Source organism: Palaemon carinicauda, chromosome 44 (assembly GCF_036898095.1).
Source record: "Palaemon carinicauda isolate YSFRI2023 chromosome 44, ASM3689809v2, whole genome shotgun sequence".
NCBI lineage: Eukaryota > Metazoa > Arthropoda > Malacostraca > Decapoda > Palaemonidae > Palaemon > Palaemon carinicauda.
In genome coordinates this window covers 24,693,708-24,712,112 of record NC_090768.1, presented here as the reverse complement: position 1 = coordinate 24,712,112, position 18,405 = coordinate 24,693,708, and the positions used below count along the sequence as shown (strand labels likewise).

The following is an 18,405-nucleotide window of genomic DNA, read 5'->3' as shown; positions in this document are numbered from 1 at the left end:
GTCGACTAAAGATTTTAGAATCTATACACCATACTGGTATCAGATTGGCAACAGGAGCATTTAGAACTTTGCCTATTCCAAGCCTCCTTGTTGATGCTGGAGAATTACCGTTAGACCTTTACCGAAAGTCTTCTATTATTTGGTATTGGTTTAGGTTGCAAAGGTTTCCTAATTCTTTAGCCTCTCAGACTGCGAGTCTTTGTAAAGTGCTCAACATACTTTTAGATGCACCCAAAATCCCCTCAATCTTATGGTTTTTGGGTGAAACAATTGATAGATAGTCTTGATACAGTTAAAAGTAAGGTGCTTCCATTTAAGGTATCCTCAATGCCTCCATAGAAATTACCAGAGGTATCGTTTTTGAATATTTTATTAGTCAAAAAGAATAAGACCAATACAGAAGCCAGGTCTCTTTTTATGGAACATGTTGCAGAACATAAAAAATCAACTTTTATATATACTGATGGCTCCAAATCCAATGCTGGCATTGGATTTGGAGTATATAGTAATGATTTTCATTGTAGAGGTGAACTTCCTCTAACAGCTTCTGTATTTACTGCCGAACTATACAGCATACTAACCGCTATCGAAAAAATAGTGTTACAAGACGAGGGCAATTTTACCATTTTTAGTGATGCAAGAATTGTCTTACAAGCTTGAGAAGTTTTTAATTCCATTAATCCTTTAGTTTAAAGAATTTTATTACCATTAAGAATATTATTAATGATAATTGGCAACGGTATTGGGATGGTTTACTTGAAAATAAGATGAGAGAAATAAGTCATGTTATATCGTCCCCAAAGTGGGAGACTACATTGTCGTCTCCACATTGGTCACACTCGGCTGACACACTAGTTTTTGCTGGCTGGCAAACATCAACCATATTGCGACGACTGTTTCGTACCATTGACAGTGAAGCATTTGTTGACCAAATGCCCCACTTACAGTAGTGAAAGAAATAGATATCTGTTAGAGGCTTGAGGTGAGGATGGCAGGTTCATCCTTGCCAGATTCTTGAATATGATGTGTCCTACCATGCTAGTGGTATTTTTAGCCTTATTTCAGAAACAGGTCTTCTGAAAGAAATTTAACTTTTAAAATGACACCTTTGCTTTCATGGTTTTAATTGAATATTCATTTATTTATTTTTTAATTGAATATTGATTTTATTTTTTTTATTTACAATAAACGATATTGGCATCAATGACCTTAGATGTCAGGATGCCAGAAAACCTCAAATCAATCAATCAATCAATCCTCAATAAGAAAATAAGCAGCAATATCATCCTGCTCAGATAGAGTTCAAAATCTTGGCCCCTTCAGATTTATTCAGAGGGAAAAGAGAAAACAAACACTTGCACAAACAGGGCTTAAAACATAACCTCCTTCCAACTTCGTTTGTGGAGGTAATGTTGACCATCATGTATATCAAGCCAATTACTACACTGAGGGGCTGAGACCTGTATTATAGGCCAAAGACGCTAGGGGTTTCTATCACTTGGCGTTTGATTGCGTGGTGTCCTAACGCTTGGCCATACTTGGGGAGACTACTCAGAGATGGAGTTTGTGAAGACCGGTCTTGTGGAGATGGTGGGCGATGATGAGAACCATGATCTAATTCTATTCTACGCATACGTGGTGGAAGCCTAGCCGAACAAGGAGAACAGTTGCAAGCTCCTCTTCATCCACAGGAAGACTTATGGGCAGTCGTCTTCAAATGTGAAACAGGTCACACAAATGTCCAAGAAAAGGTGCATGAAGGATACTCCAAATGGGCGCATACTCAGTCCCATAAGAGACTGAGCACTGGTAGCAGGAACATTAGGTCTTGAACTGCCTACTGAAATGCCTTCCCTGGTTGGGCTGGGTTTTGGTACCGCATCACCTCTCCCACACGAGTTTGGAGAGATCAGTCAAAGTCTCAAGAGACTCCAACCAAACGTTCCTCCTCAGATTTGGTGACCTCTTCTTTCCGGTAGCAGGTGTCATGATCCTCCACAGTAGCAGACAAGGACGTAACGATAGTGACCATGTCAGGCTTCAGGAAGGAAGACAAGGTTCGGGTGTCAGTCATCACCTCCAGAATCCTTTCTGCTGACAGGAGATGCCATCAATAGCCAAGGAAGGCCACAACTTTTACAAGTTCAGGAGGTTACAGCAAACATTAGTGTCGTCAGTAAGCACAGCAATGGGAGTACTTTGAGAGGCAGAGGAGTATTACCTTCACTAGGGAAAGGTGATAATTCTGCTCCCAATAAGGCACAACCAAAGGCAAGACAGGGTCTCCTCTATTACAAATTTCTCCAGAGGACTCAAAAAGGGAGACAGTAGACTTCAAACTACTTGAAGAAAAAGAGCTATACAGTTTCTTTGGCATTAGCTTGGGCATTGCTGAGTCTGATGACAAATAATCTTAAACTTCTAATTCTTTGCAAAATCAGCCCTCTGCAGAGGCCACACTCTGCACTTATCACTGGGGAATGACAGCAAGAAGTCATGCCGCCTCCAAAAGACGCATATCTTATGCGGATCCACATAAAGCTTGCTCATAACCCTGCCACAACTTTGTCCAGGTTTCCCAGGGCATAATCCCATGTCTGCTTGTGAAGCCTCCAGGAACAACAAACTATCGTGAAGATAATGAGAAAAAGTGAAATCAGTCAATGTTATACTGTATGCAGCAGAGAACTATGTGTACTGGTTACACCTATAAAAAGATGGCTTGTATATGTGTAAGAACAAATAAACTTTAAACAAAAAACAATTGTAATTTTTCTTATTCAGATATTGCATTCATATAAATTCTGTGTTGGCCTATAATGTGTCTAGTCAAGAAAATACTATTTTTCCAGTGCAATATACTGTACAAACCTTCCGCTTTTTACTATGGAGTATTTATTTTGGTGAAGCTGAAGCTAGCTGATAAGCTTTTTTCTTACTGGGTATAATTACCCTCAGCTAATTAGCGGGGGAGGAGCGGGCTAAGCTAGCCCCCCTCCCACCAACACTAGCGACCACCTGTCACTTTTTAATTCAGCTCGGTAGAGTGCAGACATCTCACTCTACCATTGACAATAAATTTCCTAATTGGTCTAAAGCTAATCTTTCTAACTTTTTTTTTTTTTTTTTTTTTTGCTGTCGGGTAAATGTTCTGCTCCCTGTCCACCCTCAAGGGGAGAGGAAGACGATGCCCTCGTCTCCTTCAGAAGAGGTGAGCAGAACCCCTCTCCTAGATGCATTCAGAATGGATCATGCTGCTCCATCTTGGGCGGACAGGCCTCACGCAGTGTTGTGTGCCTTACCTCCGAACGAGGAGTGAAGACCTTACCTGCCTGACCTAAGTAACCGCAATAACCCTTACGAGAGCGAAGCTTCTAAGTGGTCTTGTAAGACCTCGCACACCTTAAATCCCTATTCTAAGGAGGAGGAGCAGGTTAAGGGAGATGAGCAAGCCAGCTCCCCCCCCCTTCCCCCCAATCGTGGTCTGTCACCTTGTGATTGCTCACCTGAGGGGGAGAAGAGACATGCATTCCAGTGCTCACTTCCACCTCACACCTTGCAAATACGCCCCCATACCTGGGCAGTCAGGTACAAGCTTATACACAAGGAAACACACTTGCCTCGCCCGCACAAGCAGGAAGGCAAGATTCCTCTAGCGACTTTGGATCAAGGAGCTCAGACCACCAAGCACCAATGATTTTACCGTCGCCAGTGTTCGCAGGTAGTTTGCTCAACTGCAACAACTGGCTAGTGAACAGCAGGGAAAGCATTTTCAGCATGACAAAGTCTGCCTGTCCTCTCCCTTCTCAGGGCATACCATCCAAGCCCAGAGAGCTTAAAGGAGATTCTTCGGGAATCACGTTCCTGAAGGATAATGCTTGGTTTCAGGACCTTGTCCAGGCAATGAAACAGGTGTTTGGTATTCTAGCCAATGTTCCACCCTTTCTTCCCCGAAGGTACCCAACATCCCTTTTGAAGTCCTCGTCAGGGATTGACGGGCCAGCTGACCAGGGACGATCTAGCATAGCTATACAGCCACTACCTCCTCCTCCTCTTGTTACCCGAGGGCTTTGAGGTATGAGAATTATCTCAAAGCCAAGGATCCTAACGATCCAGATCCATCCTAGGACAGGTTGGGAAAGATTCCGATCACAACCAAGAGGAAGAGGAGGGAACATCTCACCCTCGAGGGCTGACATGATCCACCCTAGTGTGGGCGGAAGATCTAAATTTCCTATGGAGTTCTCTTTTACAGAAAGCTATAGACTTCCCTTTCGAGATGGGCCGAGAGAAACCTCCAAAGTCGCTACCTAAGGTTTCCCCTTATGAAAACTTAAGAGGATACGGGACCAGCAAAAATGATCAGAAGGGTGGATTCCTCACTCTTGGATGAATTAAGAGATTCAAGTGAGAGAAAGAGAGGAATGAACGTTAGACTCGAGGTGATTGTTCTTTAGTCCACCCTACTACCGCAAGACTGGAACATAGAGGACTTTCCCCAGAGCCCATTCCTTGACGAGCAGGAACCAAGTTGACGACTTTCATCCTCCCTGAGCTGCCATGGGTGCTAGCACGGGAGAGGAAGAACCCTTTGACCACGGCTCAGAACACTCAGACGGAACGCTGCCAGCTTCTGCAAGCCCTAAAATTACACCCATACAGCAGAAAAATGTAGACTGAATCTTTCCTCAGGTGCTTGCCTGCATCAAGAAGGTGAAAAACCCAGAAGAACCCGATGAAGTTAAAGACGAGGGCAAAGACACATGGCTGGATCAGTTTTCGGACCTGCCGAGACCCTCCAAGCCGAAGGTGTCTGTACCTTGGTCGAGGGGGTTTAGGGCAGCAAAGAAGAGAGTACACACAGGTAGCCGTACGCCATGCTCTCTTCGAGCAGTAAAATCCTCTAAACTTCTGCCTCCGCCATAAGTTAGGCAGAGGAAGTACTACAAAGTGGTGGAAGAAAACTCTTTCCCCCTTCCCCTCGATCCAACTATCGTTGCTTTGACCCAGGGTTTGTCTTTGGTCAAACTGGCAACTCTACCAGTCCAGTTTTTGGAGGCAGAATCTGGCAATAGGGAGAGAGTTTCTAAGTGTGCCTTGCAAAGCGCCTCCTAGTTGGACTACTGGCTGGGCATGATCGGTTACCTCATGAAGAACAATGATTTCTCAAAACCAAAGTGGAGAGATTATTTGCCTTCTTACTCAGGGATGCAAGGACCCTCGAATTTCTGACAGAGAACGTGGTCAACCAGTGTGTCAACTGCGTCTTTGGACGACGAGATTCCGTAGTCTCATGACTCCAGGAGCAGGTGCCCAAGAGGGAGGCAAAGAGGCTTTGGAACGCCCCAATGGACGACTCTTCCTGGTTCAACGGCAAGGGCATCGAGAAAGTTGCGAAACGGTGGAAAAGAGGTAGCCAGGACACAAGCCTCCAGCGACCAGTCACCTCTCGCTCTTATCAGCCGGCCCCTCCAAAACAAAGACAACCATCTTCTGCACCACCAGGAATTTAGGCCCCCCTTTCAACCTAAAACGGGAAGAAAGGGTTAGGGCATGAAATTCCAGCAATGTTCTCACTAGGGACGGCAATCCCTCAACCTGTCCACCAGTGGGGGGGATGCCCAAAGAGCAAATGGCAGAGGTGGATGTATTACAGTCAACCCTTGGTCCACTTCCATACTAAGAAAGGGTACATTGTCCCTTTCATCGACTCTCCCCCTCCCTTAGCTCGAACACTAATTATGACAGAGTTCTATGTGAAGGGATCATCGGAGTTAGGACCATGCTGGGGAAGGATGCTTTCCAAGAGGTCCCAGGAGTCCCCAGGCTTCTACAGTTGCTTATTTCTTGTAGAAAAGGCATCTGGAGGCTGGAGAGATGTCCTCGACCTCTCGTCTCTGAATGAGTTTGTCCATCAGACTATGTTTAAGATGAAGACGACTCAAACAGTCACAGGCTTTCATACCTCACGACTTCACGATCTCATTGGACCTGGAAGATGCGTACTTCCAGATCCCAATACATCTGTCATCCAGGAAGTACCTACGCTTTACCATGGCAGGACAGATATACGAGTTCAAAGTGCTGTGCTTCAGCCTGTCAATAGCACCCAAGGTGTTCATAAGGATCTTTACGCTAGTATCCACCTGGGCACACAAGAACGGCATTTGTCTCCTTTGTTACCTAAGCGATTGGTTGATTCTGGCAGACTCGAGGGAAACCCTTCTCCTCCATCGAGACAAACTTCTTAAGTTTTGTCAGGATCTGGGGACCTCATAAACTGTGAGAAGTCTCATCTGCTACCAGTCCAAGATATGGTATATCTAGGGATGAGCATCAGGACCACACTAGGAAAGATCTTTCCGTCCGAGAACAGAATAGAGACCGACATAGAGCCCAGAGCTTTCTCTCAAGACAAACTGTCAGCACACCAGCGGCAGAGGTTGCTGAGACATCTGACATCTCTAGTTAAGTTAGTGCCCCATGGCTGTCTCTGTATTTGGTCTCTACAGTGGCAGCTGAAGACGTTTTCGTCTCGGCACAGACCCAGCAAGTACTCCAGTACCGTTGGGGCCAGAACAGAAGAGACCCGAGTTGTCGGGTGCTGGAAACCAACCTCCTCGGTGGAGAAGATCTCTCTCCTTCCATAGATTTGTTACTATTACAGATATGCTGGGCTTTAGTCCGAATCCGAAATGAAGTTAGCCTTCCAACACTGTGGTGTAGTGCTGATGAGCGACAACAATACGGTAGTGTCCCACATAAACAAACAAAGAGGTACCTTTTCACAGCTCCTATGCCAACTAGCTGTAGAAATCCTCAGGTGGATGGAAGAAAATTCTGTAGCCGTAATAACCCGCTTCATCCTGGGCAAGACTGCTGGCGGACAATCTGAGCAGGAGGAATCGGATAGTTGGCTCCAAATTGTCCTTGAATCAACAGATAGCCAACAAAGTCTTGACTTTGTGTAGCTGGCGGCAATAGACCTGTTTGTTTTCCTCTACTGCAAACTTCCAGTGTACTGCTCCAGTAATAGACCCCCCTTCTGTCTAGTAAGGAGGCTATTAAATAAGGTAAGGCACTGCAAGATCTAGCAATGACCCTCGTAGCTCTGCTGTGGCAACATGCAGAATGGTTTCCCGACCTTCTAAATCTGCTCACAGAGGCACTGAGAGGGCTCCCTCCACTTCCCGACCTACTCGGAAGAAACACAAAGCTCCCTCCACTTCCTGATCTACTCGGACAAATACACGTGAAGATATTCCATCAAACGATTCCAGCACTACGTCTTCACGCTTGGAGATTATCCAACAACTCCTTACACGGAGAGGCTTCTCGAAGCCAGTTACGAAGCACTTGGCAGGATACCTCCAGGAGTCCTGGTGTCATCGTCTGCGGTATACTAAGCGAAGTGGTCAGTCTTTAGTGGTTGGTGTCGTGGTCGGGGCATCTTTCTCAGTGCCTCTATCCTAACATTAGTAGAGATTTACTGTACCTCAAGGAGGAAAAACTGTTTTCGGTATCGGCAGTGAGAGGCTTTCACTCAGCCTTGAGCCTGGTCTTTGAGCTGATTGGAGTTAACATTTCCTCAAAGGAATTGTAACTGTACTCATGTGGAATTTTGAGTATTCTTGCCCCAGTTATAGGTTAGGCCACCTCCTTGGAATGTTGTTAAAGTCCTAAGTTCACTGAAAGAAGCCCTGTATGACCTATTATGGCAAGCCTCTGATAAGGACTTGACCTTGAAGATAGCTTCTGCAAACAGAGTCGGCAAGCTTCATGGTCTCTCATACGACAATGCTCATTCAGGGGGATGGGGGCAAGTCATACTCAGTTTTTCGTCCCTGAGTTTGTTGCAAAGACTCAAAATCCGGCGGTGGCGGATCCTAGATTCAGACCCTTTCGGATTGAGTCTCTGATCTGTAACAGACAATCTGGATCAACTATTACTATGCCCTGTAAGGGCGCTGAGATCTTATCTCAAAAGGACGAGAAAACCTCGACCCCATATCAACAGGCTTTTTGTCAGCACGGGGAACACCAAGAGAATCCTGAAGAACTCAATATCCTCTTGCATCAGGCGATTGATAGAGAGGGTATTAGCCCGACGTCTGGCCATCAGGTAGACGTCCCCGTGCCCACGATGTCTGGGGAATTAGTACTTCCCTAGGATTTAGAAAGAATTTTCCTGTTCAGCAGGTACTTCAAGCTAGCAGGTGGAAATGCCAAACACCATTCGGAAACGCCAAATAACGTTCACCTGCCACTAGCTGCAAGACATAACCCCCAGGAGCCCATACACTTTCTCAATAGGTCCTGTGGTGGCTGCTCATAATGTGATCTAAATATCTCAACTCCCTTGTGGGATAAGTATCAGAGGGTCGAGAGCAGAGGTTACCCATGATGTAAGGCCAGGATGAATGAGTGAGAGACTGGCAACTTCCTACTTTTATCTTCCCTTCTTTTGGGACTCTGCACAGCTGACCTCGGTTCTCAATGGGTGATTATCATGCTATTTAGACAACCTCTTATGTGTGGATATGGTTATGTCCCTGTTCTCCCAACAGGGGGGGCGGGCGGGATCAAATATACATTAATTCAAGGGTACGGCCCGAATAATTTTCACAGCCTGAATAGTTTTCAATGTCCAACAGAAATTCTTTATTTTCCAGCAATGATTGCTCAGGCCATTATCCGCAAGGATAACGTGTGCAGGATCCCTCAAAGTATCATCATACAGAGGCTATCCCGGGCAGTTAATAGCCAGTTGGTCAAGACCTTCCACCCACCTAAAGGTGAGTCTCCACAGTAAAGAGCAGAAGGTTTGTATGTAGCACTGGAACAAATGACAAATTTTGGAAATAATTTGTATTTTTCCTAGCAATACAAACCTGGAGCTCTTTACACGGCACCAACCCTAGAAATTCCTGCTGCAATTATAAAAGTGATTGTTGAAGTGTGTGTGTGTGGGGGAAGGGCAACATTGCTCCTTGCCCGCTAAATATACTCTGTAAGAAAAAACCTTATCGCCTAGTTTAAGCTTTGCCAAAATAAATACTTACAGTTAAGAGCTCCAGGTTTGTATTGCTAGGAAAAATACATATTACCAAATTTGTCATATTTTACACTTGGCAGATTTATAAGTTTTCATAGAACTCTTGCTTATATATACAGTATCTGTTATGTATTTGGTGTTAGAAATACATGGTACAATTTCTAAGACAAAAATTTGTACATTTCAGGTTCATCACAAGTTTAATTAAAGTTAGACTTATAAAAACTAAAGGTAAAATATGAACCAAAATAAAAAACTTTTAAATGGCAAGACTGTATTGGATGCTATTTACTACAAACAGAGACAGCATGTTATTTTCTCAATAATTTTATACCATAACTGGCACTTACTCTCAGATGTAAATTTAACATTTGTTAATATTCAAGCTGATAACTGTAAAAATACAGTAAGAGATCAATTGCAATTACAAAAATTACATAACCAGACCACTTATGAAATGAACTACTAAATTAAAATGTAGCGACATTATGCAAATGAATGCATTGAATATCACATAGGAAGACTACTTGGAAGTAAATACCACAATTCTATCACAAAGAGGCAGTGAATTTGTAGTAAGAGGTATTATAGCATTCAGTACATTTTTCATCGGTTCAACAAATTAAATGGCTGATATGTGGAAAAAACGAAATAAAAAAAAAATATTCACATTCTAAACATCTTTCCACACAACTTCGTCACACCTATCTATTCCTCACAGTTAAACTCACACTCATCCATAATCTACTACACAGGACATTTGCAACTTTAAACGAACCTAAGAAATACAGTAATTAAAAATCTGAATTTGTTATGGCATAAGATCTTTTTTAACATGCAAGTGCTAATAAACCGGAAACTTTTCCTGAGATAAACACAGACTATTTGTACTGCAGAACTTTTGACAATATGCCTGTCAAAGATTATTATTAATGTGTGTTACGACATGTGTAAAGATTAAGACAATATTTCATTCTTTTAGTGAACAAATCTAATTATTTTAAATTAATATATTTAATTGGCCTCAATATACATTATTTCAGACAAGGCATTTAAGGACTTACAATAGACATTAACTACTATTCACCTAATGTCTTTTTATTTAAATAAGAAATATATATACTATACAACACATATATATAAATATATATGAATTATATATATTGAGAATCTTAAGAGATACAAGGCAACAATAGATATGAATATGTCTGTCTATTAACTAAGCTTTGTGTGTTAAAGGGGAAATTGTCATTTATTTGCCTGTATTACTTAAGGAGTTTTATCTGAAAAGGTTAATTACTGTGTTAACCATCAGATACCATGTAAAAATTATGTTATAAGAGAATACTGAATAATATCTGCAGACCGCATCTAAAAATAAACAATAAATAATAAAAAGGTAAAAAAATGCTCAAACCCACTGACTTCTGGAGCAATGATAAAATTCACCTAGGAAGCAATCTATTAAAACAAAAATATACAAACGCACAACACACATATATACATATCTATTCTTTAAATCTTCATAAGGCATCTACAGCACCATGATTACAAGCAAAGTAGAGTTCTCTTGTATACACTGAACTATCCTGGCAGGGAAAAATGCACTTCTATCCTACACTGGGAAAAATATAACATCTAATAACAATGTTTTAACATTACTCACACCCTTAGCACCAAAGGAAGCAACTTGAACACAACTTCATGGTCTACTGAGCCTGAGTCAGAACACTTGAAGATTCTATATGAAAGACTTTCTTTACTCAGAAACATAAGATGTCACATTTTAAATGAAGATAACGTTTACTTGAATAAAAAAAAAATCAAGCAAAGAAATATCAGCAAACAGGTTCCGAAAAACTGTATATGATTAGTGGTAAATAAACAGTAACATTGGATTCCATTACTAACTTGCTGTGTTAAATCATGAACCTGTTAAGATTCACTTTAGTAATACTATTGGTTATTGAAAAAAAAAATAAAAAGAAAAGAAGCATTAAAATATATTTCATAACTTAGTAGATCCTGACTGAGGATCTTGCATACTAGGTTTAGGTGAATTATGGTTTGTTGTCGGAGATTCTTCTGGATTAACAGGTAGCCCAACACTATGACGATACTGCACCATATTACGCCAAATGCGGAGCTCCACTCCTCCCCTGTAAAATTTGTAAAATTTACAATGACAATATTCCCTAAAAAAAATTGGAGGGTGAATGGGTTGATTTTATTATACAGGGAACATTAAAATATTCTTATTTGCTGTACTAAATCATTTTAAAGGTAGCTTGCCCAACTGATAAGCCAAAAGCTCCAACAACTTGCTGTACTAGAAAAGAAATATTGTACTAGACAATTTCTGAACATTTAGAATGGATGTAATTTTGCAAGTGATTCATAATCAAAATAAGGTAGTATGATTATTTTAATTGGAAAAATTACTCCTCATTATGAAGGTACAATATACCTAATAGGTAGCAACCTATACAGAAAATAAGGAAAGTGCCAGCCAGGAGGTATTTATTATATTTACCACAATTTAAAAATTACCTTTAACAACAATGGTCCACTTATCAAAATTTATGTACTGTAATATACTAGTGGAAAAAAATGGATAACTTTAAAAGTAAGCCTAAAATTCCTTTGGCACAGTCCTCATAGCCGAAATTCATAAGTCTTTAATGTTGCTGATCTTAACATCTGGAGTAAAGTTGATCTTTCACCATTCACTTGTGACTGACTGAATGCTTGGACTCTCGAAAATTGTACAACAATATGTTACTTGATTTAAAATTGGAAAAAGGGCTAATGTTGTATTCAATTTGGACAGACTTTAGTAAGAAGTAATCTACCATAGTTAAAATCACTAATCTGGCAAGTCCTTGGAAACATGAATGCTGAAAATTGATTGTGTCCCTAAATTAAGTTTTAATGTGCAGTACAGTACTGTATTTTAATCTTCATTTGCTGGGACGTCTCACTAGATAAGAAAATTCCAAGTTTAGAACAATAGCTTTTATAAGATTATGAAAAGCGTAGTACTCCAATATATATTATCATCATTATAAAATGTAGGGTACAGTATCCTTTTTTTTTTTTTTTTTTTTTTCCTCCCTTGCCCATGAAAACCAGATTTTTATGAATAGTATTTGCCTGGCAGTTATATATATATAGCTTAGTCTCTGACTTTCGGCAGAATTTATTTGAAAATCGCGGCAACCGCCTTGTGGAGGTTGTGCGGTTAGGTGGGTAACATTCCTCAGTTCATCTCTGCCGGCCCGATCGACAACATCGTTGGTCCGCCATTAAGAGTTTTTCAAATCGCATAACAGTTATATGGTTGGATTTTTCTCTCGCTGTAACCTGTATATTACAGTTATCTCGGTGATGTACAATTTTCTTTTAGCCTTCGATGGTTGGGTTTTATTTTTACTGAGTGTTAGCGTTTTGATTTTGTTCGTATCTTTAAAAAGGTAGGATTGGGAGTGTTTTTACCCGTTCTATAAAACTAACCTACTTTTTTTTAAATAACCTGATGGCGGAAATACGTTCCGCCAACTCTATGACGTCGCAGTCGTGTGACGTAATCTACATAGTACATACATTGTATAACTTGCAAATTCTTTTATTTACTTTTCTTGTAAAGAATGGAAAGGAATTCTATCTTATAATAAAGTTTTTAACTTTTAATGTAAAATTGTTAAGAAAATATTTGTCCATTTAGTATTCATTCTTTAAATCATCGATCTATTTTCAAAGATTAAATAGAACTAGCGTGTGGTTAATTTACGCTATGTAGTTCTCATGACAATCCCAACATGTCTTGGTAGCGTTCTTTTCGATATTGGGAATTCTAGTATTAGTCGTATATTCATATATATGTTCCAATTGTAAAGTGTAGCAAATCACTTTTTTTTGGGAACACTCAAGATTTAAGGGTTGTTTACATTTATATATATACGTTACTGCTATATCTGTTCTTTTTAATCATAACAAATCACTATTTTTGAGAACCCTTAGGAATTAATGGTTGATTACATATTTTTTTATGTTATTCCTATTTCTGTTCATTTTAATCATTTAACATATAGCTTTCCCGGTGGTTGTATGTAACTACCGGGTAGATAATTATGACATTTAATTTTACCGGTGGTTATATGTAACTACCGGGTGAGTGTGTTCAACATGTATTTTTAAACACAACACTTGCCCGGTGGTTATTTTTATGTGACCACAGGGTAAATATGTTTGAAAGTTTATTTCATTATGAAAATGTCAGTTTAATATTTTATAAAAATATTTTGTTAAAATTTATATAGCAAGTACTAGAGACGATATTGCATTCTCATTCAAGCCCGTGGCAGAAGAATAAGTTCTCTCACAACGGGCAGGACTAATTATGGTCTTTTGTGTAAGAGTTTAAAAGTGCAAGTTTCAGTGCTAAATTAGGGCAGTGAATTCATTCAGCACAGTGAATTCATTCAGCACAGTGGACGTCGTTTTCCAAGCCTTAGACCTCTTCCAAGCTCCCCAGCCCATGGGAGAAGGAATGTCGATCAGTGAAAGGAAACGAGAGGCGTTAGCTCACGAGCAGATGTCCTCGCGAGCGTTCCTGTTGACGTTCCCAAGAACGCTCGCCCTTACCATGGGAAAGCAAAGAGCGTTGGACGTTAAGCTACTAACACTGCTGTTAGTCTTCCATTGCATCACATTTGCTGATAAATAGCAATACTATAAGTCATAGATATTCGCTGATAATAACAATGCTTACGAACCAACATAGACACGGTTTTTGTCCCAGAGCGCCAGTCGGCCATGAGAACCCTCTGATCGGAACCGAACGCGCCGAGCGGCATAATGAAGATCATTTTGCTTTAACGCTCGGCGCCTCGTCTTTGAGGACGATCGGCGCCTCGTCTTTGAGGACGATCGGCGGCTCGTCTTTGAGGACGATCGCCGCCTCGTCTTTGAGGACGATCGCCGCCTCGTCTTTGAGGACGATCGCCGCCTCGTCTTTGAGGACGATCGCCGCCTCCTCTTTGAGGACGATCGCCGCCTCCTCTTTGAGGACGATCGCCGCCTCCTCTTTGAGGACGATCGCCGCCTCCTCTTTGAGGACGATCGCCGCCTCCTCTTTGAGGACGATCGCCGCCTCCTCTTTCAGGACGATCGCCGCCTCCTCTTTCAGGACGATCGCCGCCTCCTCTTTCAGGACGATCGCCGCCTCCTCTTTCAGGACGATCGCCGCCTCCTCTTTGAGGACGATCGCCGCCTCCTCTTTGAGGACGATCGCCGCCTCCTCTTTGAGGACGATTCGCCGCCTCGTCTTTGAGGACGATCGCCGCCTCGTCTTTGAGGACGATCGCCGCCTCCTCTTTCAGGACGATCGCCGCCTCGTCTTTGAGGACGATCGCCGCCTCCTCTTTCAGGACGATCACCGCCTCCTCTTTCAGGACGATCGCCGCCTCCTCTTTCAGGACGATCGCCGCCTCCTCTTTCAGGACGATCGCCGCCTCCTCTTTCAGGACGATCGCCGCCTCCTCTTTCAGGAAGATCGGCACCGTCTTTCAGGAGATCGTCTTATAAGATCTTTGTCAAAGGATGACATTGGTGATCACTTTTCTCCTGTTGAATTATATGAGATTATCAGAAGGAGAAGATCCTAAGTCCTTTCATCCTTCAGTTAATTTAGTAACTCATGAAAGTTTTTAATTAGTTTCCAAATTATTTTGGGCCTGTTGCTCCATGTTCGCCACCCTCTGAATTTTCACGTGGTCATTAATGGAACTTTAAGGATGATGGGAGACAGGTTAGAGTCTCAGAAGGACCAAGGAAAGACAACTTTCTTTTTTCCTCTGAATAAACTGGCCTCTAGATCTTGTATCTGGTACGAGATTATTATTATTATTTCTAGCCAAGCTACAACCCTAGTTGGAAAAGCAAGAGGCTCCAATAGGGAAAAAATAGCCCAGTGAGGAAAGGAAATAATGAGATAAATAAATGTTGAAAATAAATTAACAATAAATCATTCTTGAAACAGAAACCTATGAAGCCAGCTTCCTTATCTAGTAGGCCAAGATAGCAAGGGTGGAGGTCTAGCCACGTTAAGGTCGAGGACCTTGTGGCAACTCCACAGAGATTTTTTACAGCCCCCTGGGTGGATCGCTGAGTCGCTTAAGGAATACAGGCAATGAGGCAGGATAACTTTGAATCAGAAGTCAGAATTGAGGTACGCACCACCCCTTTTTTCTTTCTCTCTTCTCCCTCAAGAGTTGGTCACAGACACAGGTTTTGGTGTCTTCAGCAAGAAAGTTTCTGCATGCTTTTTCTCTAAACTGCACAGACAACAGTAGGAGCCAGACTTAACTACTTCTGGCGAGCCTGGGAGAGGAGAGGAGCAGACCTTTGGTCCGTGCTTTTACTAAAGGATGGATGCGAAATCTTTTTCCTAGTGAATCCTCCTTTGTTAGTTAATCCGATAAGGCCTTTCTGCCAAACAGACTTTGCAACATCAAATGTCTTTCTTTTGGGAGAGGGAGGTTTTTGTTCGGTCCTGGACGTAACTGCTCCTAACGCCTTCGTTCAGAAGTCAAAGTTCTCCATGGAGACATCGAAATCATGAACTATAAAAAGACTCATGTCAGCCTGGTCACAGGGTGAAGCAGAGTTTGACTGCTTTTGCCTTCAGGCAGTAGAGCCAGACTACACAACTTCTGGCAATCTTGGGGGAAGAGGGGAGCAGACCTTTGGTCAGTACATCTTCTTTAGGAGGATTACAATTTCCTTTTATAGGGAAACCTCCTTTAGTTTTAGCTCCAATAGATCTCTCTCCCAGATCTAGAGAGGAGTCTAAGAGGCAGGCTATGCAATCAAACTTTATCTGAGGTTTGTTTACAAGGAGGAAAGGGGGAAGAAAGTGTCAGTTTCGGGGCGTGTGTTTTGGTCTCAGCTCCGCCCCTCTAATGTTCACGAAACTTTTGCTAAGTGTAGCAGAATACTGCACTCAAGAGAAATCAGAGCCTCCCTGTATCTGGACGCTTGGCTTCTCAGAGCTCATTCTTACGATCTTCATGAAGGATTTTCAGATAATTCTTCATGAAGGATTTTCAGATAACGTTGAGCCTATCAGAAGAATTGGGTCTTCCTGTCAACAAGACGAGTCTCTTCTGACACCAGGACACTTAGCGCCACGTCTTACAGGACGATCGGCGCCACACCTTCCTGGACGCTCGCCGCCACGTCTTACAGGACTATCGGCGCCACGTCTTGCAGGACGATCGGCACCTCGTCTTTCAGGACGCTCGACGTCGAAGATCTAGCATGAGGCATGACATTGAACATGAGAACCTCGGACTTAGTGATGACACTAGTCGAATCGAATGTCGAGATCAAGGACGCCTTTGTTCCGATCTCTTTGATCACGAAAGTTTTTATCGAGCGAGGTTTGTTCAAGGGGAAAGAAACGTCAGGGCAGACATGCTCAGCAGGAACGGACAAGTTCTTCCCACAGAATGGACTCTCAACCCGCAAGTCTGTCAGAGTCTGGAAGTTGTGGGGCAGACCTGTAATAGACCTTTTTGCCTCCAACTTGAACAAGAGGATCCCCAACTACTGCTCCCTAGTCCCCCGGACGAGGAAGCGGTAGCAGTGGACGCCTTCTTGATGGATTGGACGGGGATGGACATATATGCGTTTCACCAGTTCAAGATCATCATTCTGGTCATCAGGAAATTCGCTCTCCTCGATTCTGGACAAATGATCCTAGTGGCTCCATTCTGGCCTGCAAGGGAATGGTTCACGGACGTGGTGGGCATGCTGGACTTCCCAAGAAGACTTCATCAAGTCCAGATCTTCTCAGACAGCCCCACTTCGAGAGGTATCATCAAAACCCCCTCGCTCTCAAACTGACTGCCTTCAGACTGTCGAGAAGCTTATCAGATCCCGAGGCTTTTCGGCACAAGCGGCGAAAGCTATCGCCAGAGCAAGGAGGATCTCTTCACAAAGAGTCTACCAATCTAAGTGGGAGACCTTTAGAGCTTGGTGCAGGCGGCACAAGATTTCCTCAACCACTACCTCTCTGAGCCAGATTGCAGACTTTTTATTGTACCTCAGACAGGATGCTAAACTGGCTGTATCTACCTTCAATGGATACAGGAGTATGCTCTCGACCGTCTTTAGGCATAGAGGCCTAGAGTTGTCCAAAAATAAAGATTTGCAGGACTTCATTAGGTCTTTTGAGACGACGAAACAGGTACAATTAAGACCCCCATCTAGGAACCTGGATGTGGTGTTTAAGTTTCTGTGCTCCAAGGAATTTGAACCTATCTCGCAAGCCTCTCTTCGAGATGTAACTAAGAAAACCTTCTTCCTTATATGACTAGCAACTGCCAAAAAGGTTAGTGAGGTCCAGGCGATTGAGAAGCGGGTAGGGTTGTGCCTTGAGGTTCGACTTTCGCGCCAAGAACGAGAACCCTTCGGAACCCTGGCCTAGGACGTTTGAGGTCATTAACCTCACAAACCTAGTGGGTCAAGAGCAGGAAAGACTCCTCTGCCCAGTTAGGGCCCTCAAAACTTATTTGGCTCACACTAAGAACGTGAGGGGTGCATCCAACTCTTCATGGTGTTCAGTGAAGGATCCACAAAAACCCCTGTCAAAGAACGCTTTGTCCTTTTTCCTGAGGGAAAATATTAGGGAAGCTCACCTCTTATGTGAGGAGGAACACTTCGCCCTGTTGAAAGTACAGGCTCATGAAGTGAGAGCCATTGCTACCTCACTGGCATATCAGAAAAATATGTCAGTTAGGCAAATCATGGACGCAACTTTCTGGAGGAGCAACTCTGTCTTCGCTTCTCATTACCTCAGAGAGGGGAGAGTAGACTATGACAAGTTTTATACCTTAGGCCCATACGTAGCTGCGGCTTCTGTATTAGGCAAAGGAGTTACTACCCCCACTCAACCTTAGTTTGTATGCATCTATGAGGGTTTGTGTTTTTATGATTGGCTGAGGACTTCGTCTTGTGGTACGGTTCCCTCAGTCTAGATAGATAGTTTATATCTATGCTGCAAGGTTAGGTGGTTAGTTTTAGTAAGGTTGCAGCTTTTTATTATATGGGACAAAGGTAGTTTCTGAAGTCTAGTCAAGTTGTTAGTCTTACCCCTTTGACAGACTCAATTGAGTTATTTGCAGCATAGCAGGTCTACTCCTGGCTGAACACTCCTAAGGGAAACAGACTCTAGAGGCAGTAACCTTTGAAGTCAGCTACCTTAGCAGGTAAGGAATCAAGGGGTGTTTTCTCCTACAACTCTTTTGTTGTTTCCCCAACGATGTTTACTGTCTGTTTCCCTCCAA

General features: G+C 42.6%; 1 protein-coding gene across 8 annotated transcripts in view; it reads right to left on the bottom strand.

Moving 5' to 3' along the window:
- The window catches only part of Ask1 (apoptotic signal-regulating kinase 1), a 196,408-nt gene that overhangs the window by 26,521 nt on the left and 151,482 nt on the right, over nt 1–18,405 (bottom strand). For 6 of the 8 annotated variants that reach the window (XM_068366648.1, XM_068366646.1, XM_068366641.1 and 3 more), the window contains one exon: nt 11,102–11,214. In XM_068366648.1, the coding sequence (XP_068222749.1) occupies nt 11,102–11,214 (113 nt within the window). Of the gene's footprint in view, nt 1–9,312; nt 11,215–18,405 lie in introns of those variants that run through there. The other 2 variants (XM_068366644.1, XM_068366645.1) reach the window with 1 other exon arrangement.